Here is a 6,743-nt window from a genome sequence, read left to right as displayed (position 1 = left end):
GCCGAAAAATACGGTATTATCTATGATGATCATTTTCACAGTAACAAATTGATACATTTCTATATTTTACTCATGGTTTTTCTCCAGAAGTACATCACCATGAACAAGAATCTTGTGGTTAGCACTCCGGCCTTTGCAGCGCTGGGTCCCAGGTTGGAATATTGGCCAGGACTCTATCTGCATGGAGTTTGTAGGTTCTCCCAGTGTCTGTGTGGGCTTCCCCTGGGTACTCCCACATTCCAAAAACATGCAGTTATGTTAATTGGCTTCCCCCAAAATTGTCCTTGGACTTTGTGTAATGACATATGACTATGGTGGGGACATTAGATTGTGAAGGACAGCTAGTCACATGACTATGGACTTTGTACAGCGCTGCGTAATATGTTGGCACTATACAAATACTGTGTAATAATAATAATGACCACCATTATGAATGATCCCCAGTCTATAAATTACAGCCACCACCTGATCTATGCTGTTCTATTGACAAACACCAAAGTCCACAATGGCGATAGGTGGTGTTTGTTCAAAGATAGTGATCGCCACTTTGTGTAGCCACAATGAAAAGGAATTTGTTGTGTTCACAACTTTCCGATATATCAACCAGTTATTTCTTTCATGTCACCTCAGTGACAGTATGACACCTGGAAAATCTGATTGCCTATTATAAATCTGGCATTCAGACGCAATGATATGTTATGTGATCACTTCTTTATAAATGGGCCTCTAAATAATATTACTTTGTGGCAGCTCTCATCACTTCAAGGCAGGGTTGGTATTAGTGTAGAATATGGCTGCTTGTGTCACTTCTTACAAAAGCAATTATAATGTTACAGTCTCCATTATGAGCAAGGATCTCTGTAGTGCCTAGGAAAGTATAAATTCTCATCTCAGCCTCCACAGGTCCAGCATACACCTCCGCTGCTCCAACATACAACTTTTGTCTTGTCAGCGGGTCCTCCGTGCTCACCATGTGCTGTATATTTGTGACTTCAGTTAGGGCAGATTTAATAATACCCCTACTGACAGCTGACTTTGTCTCCTAGGACCCCCATGTTTGTGTTTGACTTGAACTCCGCGGTTGGGGACGTAGCCTGGGCGCCGTACTCCTCCACCGTGTTTGCCGCTGTTACCACCGATGGCAAGGTAGGACCTCTGATCTGTATGAGTTGTTCTTCCTAAATGTAAATGTCAATACAGAAGAACAAAATACATTTACAATTCAATAAATATTGTCTCTGCTGTTTGCAGAAATTCCCAATTCAGTAATATTCTGTTTAAAGAATTATTATTGACCATAAAAACTGTAGATTATTTGTAGTCAGTATTGTGGTCTTTATCTTGCTGGGGAAATTCACTCTAAATGATTAGTATTAAGGCTTCTGGAACAATTTAATATCATAGCGCGTAAGCTTTTCTGGTGGACTGGCTTAGTGATCTTTGTACAGCACCTTGGTATATGTCAGAGCTATATAAATGTATATTAATAGTGTGTGACTGTGGGGGGACATTAGAGTGTCAGCTCCTCTGTACAGAGACTGATAGGACTGGCTCAGTGTTCTCTGTACAGCACTGCGGTAAATGTCAGAGCTATATAAATGTATAATAATAGTGTGTGACTGTGGGGGGACATTAAAGTGTCAGCTCCTCCTCTCTGACTGATGGGAATAGCTGTTCTCTGTACAGGTGCAGGGGTCAGGTGTGTACGTTGTATACAAGTGCAGGGGCTCTATACATCTTGTACAACACTATGGAATATGTCAGAGCTATAAAATGGTGTGTAAAGGCCGGAGGTAAGGCGTGCTGTGATCAGATGTCTCTGTGGTATCACGGTGAGGTGATGATTCAATAACACAATGTGGAATATTAATAAAAAGTGAGCTTGTGCGGTGTCTCATCCATCATGTGGTTTTGTCTTCCCAGTAATTTTATTCTTATATTGTAAGACAATATCAGAGAATATCACAAAATAAGAACCGGGGGGGAGCTCACATTCTATTTCTAAACTTCAGCATCTGATTTCTGCCCTCTCTATAGAGGAATCTTTCTGCTGTCCCTGGGTTCTACTTTTTAGTTTGATGCCAATTTAAAGGGATCCTGTAATTTATCAATGTGGGGAAGATGAATAGATTCACTTTTAATGGTGCCCTTAAATAAATACCCCCCTACCCGTGAGTCCTTCGGCCAATAATAAAACCTGGTACTTCCAGGTATGGAAGCATATAGTATACCCCCCGTCCTCCCTTGTGATTGGTCTATCAGGCACCCAGCATTTATGGAGGTGGGAAGATTTCTCAGACCGCTGTAAATCCCAAGTCAAAAATTGGAACAGGCAAAGGGCCAACTATTTGTCCCAGCTAGGAAGGGAAGGTAAGCATTTACCAATAAAATGGAACCAATATGCTGGATGTAAGTATGCCCGGCTGGTGCCTCTCTCCAATGCTGCCCCCTGCTGGCTCTGCCCCCTGCACCATCTGCTGCCATTTCTTCCTATTCCCGGGTCCCAGGCATTGCGGGGGGCCACTGGTGATGCTTCTCCAGAACCATACATAGACAAAACACAGGTCCACTTTACAGATCCACCGGTCCTGGCTCAGTGCTCATAGATAACAGCTACCAGTAAATAAAGAGAACCGGTCACAGTTAGGTTTTGCAAGAATGTGAATAGTAAGGTGAATAAATACCCAAAACATTTTAATTTAGTATAATACAGAAGGATAATTCCCTTTCACTATTTAATGTCTGGGCCCTATTAGGGAGATTTCTTTCACTTCCTGTCTCTGGGAAGTAATGGGAAATCATTACAGGTGACATCTGTAAAATATTGATTCTCTCATAACTTGATGTTTCAGTGATCTGGACAAAATAATGAATCTGTTGGAAAGTTATTCCCAGGGTTCCCCATGTAAAAAGGTTGAGAACGGCTGGGTAGAGGTTTCCTGGAGTATCGTCGATAACATTTCACTCAGCACTTCTGTCCAAGATTCTCATTGTGATTTGTTAGGAAATAACTCATCAGAAGGATATCGTATGCTGCGATTTTGGGTTTCAGACTCATTAGATTGTGAGCTCCTTTGAGGGACAGCCAGTCACATGACTATGGACTTTGTACAGCGCTGCATAATATGTTGACGCTATATAAATACTGTTTAATAACAACTGATTACCAATCAGAAAATCGATTGGAACGGTCAGTTGAGAGCAAAATTGGCAGCAGATCTGCTCGTGTATACGCAGCTCTAAACCTCCAGCAGCAGATTGGGGGTCACTGGCAGGACAGAAACCGATACCTCAGGGGTTCCTGATACACAGACTGGCAGATAAAGAGACCCTGTCACCCCCATATATTTTAACAACAATCTTTTATTTCCTATTATAATAATCTATTAATTTTATTATTATTACACAGTATTTATTTAGCACTTACATAATATGCAGCGCTGTACAATGTCCATAGTCACATGACCAGCTGTCCCTCAAAGGAGGAAACCGGCATAAACACGGGGAGAATCTGCAAACTCCATGCAGATGGAGACCTGGCTGAGATTTGAACCTGGGACCTAGCGATGCAAAGACAAGAGTGCTAACCACTGAGCCACTATTTGGATAAGATTCTATGTACTTCAAAGTATTCTATGGCATGTTTAGGTGTAAAATCCTCCATGTAGACATCTTAAAGCCCTAAAACTGCTTCTGGTTGCCATCATGTTGGGTGTCGCTGGCAGACTTAAAGCCCTCCGTAGTTTTGTTCTTCACTCCATCCCTAGTCATGTAGAAAGGTAAGGGGAGAGGATGAGGAGCTGGGTCAGCACAGGAACAAGAAAAGCTTGTATAACATACAGTGTGGGACGGGGCTGTGCTAGGAATTGGACTCGAAGTGGTGAAATACTTCACTCCATCACTAAACTGCGGTGCGCTCCTTTAAGGCCGAGACCTCCTTTCAGTCCAAACCTTGGCTATATTTCGGCACTTGTGTAACTCCCGCTCGTTGTTCTTTCTTAATAGACAAAAGTTTCCAGGGGTGAATGTATCGGTATTCGGAGCGTTGTGAAGAGCTGCGATTGTCTGCTCTCTGGCCGGCAGTATGGAGAGATTTTGGCGCTGTAATCCATCATGTTGTGGAGTCGGCCGGGCTCTTGGCCTGCCATCTCCTCGGGGAGGATTTCATTACTCACAAGGATGTCATTGTTCAGACCTCTAAGGCTCCATTCTGGCACTGAGGCTTAGAAATAGAATGGAGAGGAATAATCAGCACACTCACAGCGCAGCCTGAGAACCTTCCACCTCTGGCCCGACCGCCACTCGGCGCTGGTCACATGACCAAACACAATGATGGGGGTTATGGGCAGCAGGGCAAGCAGCTGGAATAATTCCATTCTGCACGTCACAAGGCAAGCCAACAATCTGTGTGCGGACATTGCTAGAGAAGGGAAATGTCAGAATATACATTCTATTTAAAATAGTATTTTTTAATAAATATTGTAAAGAAACCAAAGAAAGTATCTATTGGAATTTTCACAAGTTACATTGTTCTTTTTATTATAACTGTGCTGGATTACGTAAATCCCAGTTAATTCTCCAAATAACATTCCTGGTGCATCAATGCAATTAGGTGTGCAGTGTTCCAGTTGCCTCTCTTTAGAAAGCAGCCACTCCTGGCTGCATGCTGCAGAGATAAATCTTTGCCTTCTGTATGGAAGCAGCTGTCTCTCAACAGAGGTCCGACATACCCCCTACTGAGTCAGATGTAAGGCTCTGCAATAAGACTAATGGAATTAGTCTAGCTGCATGCCCTGTGACCCTGTCTTCCATAACCCCCATCATTGTGTTGGGTCATGTGACCAGCGCCAAGTGGCGATGGCTGTCAGGGCCGGAGGAGAGGTGCAAAGTTCTCTGGTTACTCTGCTGACCCTGGCTTAGCAGTTAGTATGTTAGACCAAGTGGAGAGACCACCGCTTCTACAAAAAAAGAGCAAGGGTCCTTCTCTGCATTAAGTGACAGGATTTTCTACCATAGCTCACATTTCGGGGCCCTTTTATTTGATGCACCTGGAATGTAGGTAGGTGATTTAGATTAAAGGTTTCTTTGAGCCTTGGGCAGTATTCTCCAATTTTTTAAGCAGGGTGAGAAGAAGCTGTAAGTGGGTGGCAGCCTCTGTATTGCGGTCCAACTTTTCAGTAACCACCCAAAAACAGCCGGGGGGGTTATTGAAAAGTGCCAGGTGGTGCGCCCGGCTAAAAGGGTCCGGAGAGGACTCTGAGTAAGTATACCTGCCTTCACTTGGTATGCCATCTGTCCCCAAGCCATGTTTTAGGGTTCAATCATTTAATTTGTGTGAAATTTTAGGCATGTTCCGGGTAAGTATTTAGGACTCGGATAAGGGGAACGCCACGTGGAGGCCTAAATACAGGAATCAAAGACATTTATGATGAAAGGAATTGTATTTCTATGCCTCCAGTTTTGTCACCCAGCACATCCAAGTTGGTGACCTTACCTTATTATGAAGGAAAAGCTTTATCGGCAGCAGCCCTGGCACTGGTTAAACGGAGACATCTCGGTGTACAGATGCTGATATAATCTAGTACATAATGATGAATGGCTTATGAGAAATATTTGTGACTTTCCTGCAGCATACGCTCTATTATCTGTAATCATCACCCATAATTCCTCTTGTCCTGACGCTGACCCCCACCATCTTCCCTCCTCTAATTTTTCTATAGACATAGAATTTATTACAGTTTTCACACTCCGCTCCTGCGGGTCAGGTGCAATCACATTTGCATAATTTAATATGTATTTCTTCATTTCACGCACGCTGAGGGCTAACGAACCGTAGCCAGGAAGCAGGTCACATGACGGCAAACTTAATAATCACCCAGGTGAGCGCAGACTTTCTGCTGTATTTTAAAGGGAGTCATTTTCAGCCTCCCTCTTCTTATCCTATGCTGTCCAAATGGCAGTTTGCTTATGAAATACCCTTATTCTGTACTCTACAACGGAGGGGTCATTGACGGCCATATTGGTGCTGTCCGTACCATACGATGCATTAGGGGTCATATTTTACACCTCTTGTACAGGGCAAAGATACTACATGTGTTACCTGGGGGGTATGAAGGGTATCATCAGACAGGTGCCCAGGATTGCAGTACAGGGGATAAAGGGAACTTCCCTTTCCGAATTTATCATCTGTGAGTTTTATAGAGCATACGCAGACCCATTGACCTTCTTATTTGATTTTATTTCCTGGCCAGCTCTTTCGGCAACACATCACCCCCAGTATTATTTAAGTAATGATATAATCATAGAAAACCGAAAATCACAAAATTCCAATAGCTACTAATGTAAAGGGCATTCTTCTTCCCACTAATGTAAGTGGTATTTTTATCACCCTGACCACCCCTGTTTGGTGACATTGTTACTAATACTAACCTCTGCTGTAAGGGGCATTTTTTTGTCTCCAACTAACTACCCTTATAAGGGGCAGTCTGTATCCCGCTAAGCATCATTGTAACTTCATTCTTTATCTCAATGACTGCCAGTGAAAGGGACATTCTTCCTACCACTGACCAATATTGTACAGAGCATTCTTCATCCCAATGACCGCAGATGAAAGGGAAATTCTTCTACTGACTACCTATGTTAAGGGAAAATCCTTCTTACCCTGACCACCAAGGGACAACGTTCCACTGATCACTAATGTAAGGGCATGTTTTTACCTACAGGTCAAAGTGAAAGAAGTAATT

General features: G+C 43.1%; 1 protein-coding gene across 1 annotated transcript in view; it reads left to right on the top strand.

The window, feature by feature from the left end:
* Positions 1 to 6,743, top strand: part of DNAI1 (dynein axonemal intermediate chain 1) — a 79,962-nt gene that overhangs the window by 34,064 nt on the left and 39,155 nt on the right. Inside the window, exon 19 of the mRNA XM_072413990.1 lies at positions 1,047 to 1,146. Within this exon, the coding sequence (XP_072270091.1) occupies positions 1,047 to 1,146 (100 nt within the window). The remainder of the gene's footprint in view (positions 1 to 1,046; positions 1,147 to 6,743) is intronic.

This window comes from Pyxicephalus adspersus, chromosome 6 (genome assembly GCF_032062135.1).
Source record: "Pyxicephalus adspersus chromosome 6, UCB_Pads_2.0, whole genome shotgun sequence".
NCBI classification, from domain to species: Eukaryota; Metazoa; Chordata; class Amphibia; order Anura; family Pyxicephalidae; genus Pyxicephalus; species Pyxicephalus adspersus.
Note: the sequence above shows the minus strand (reverse complement) of the source record. Positions and strands in the feature narration are given on the sequence as shown.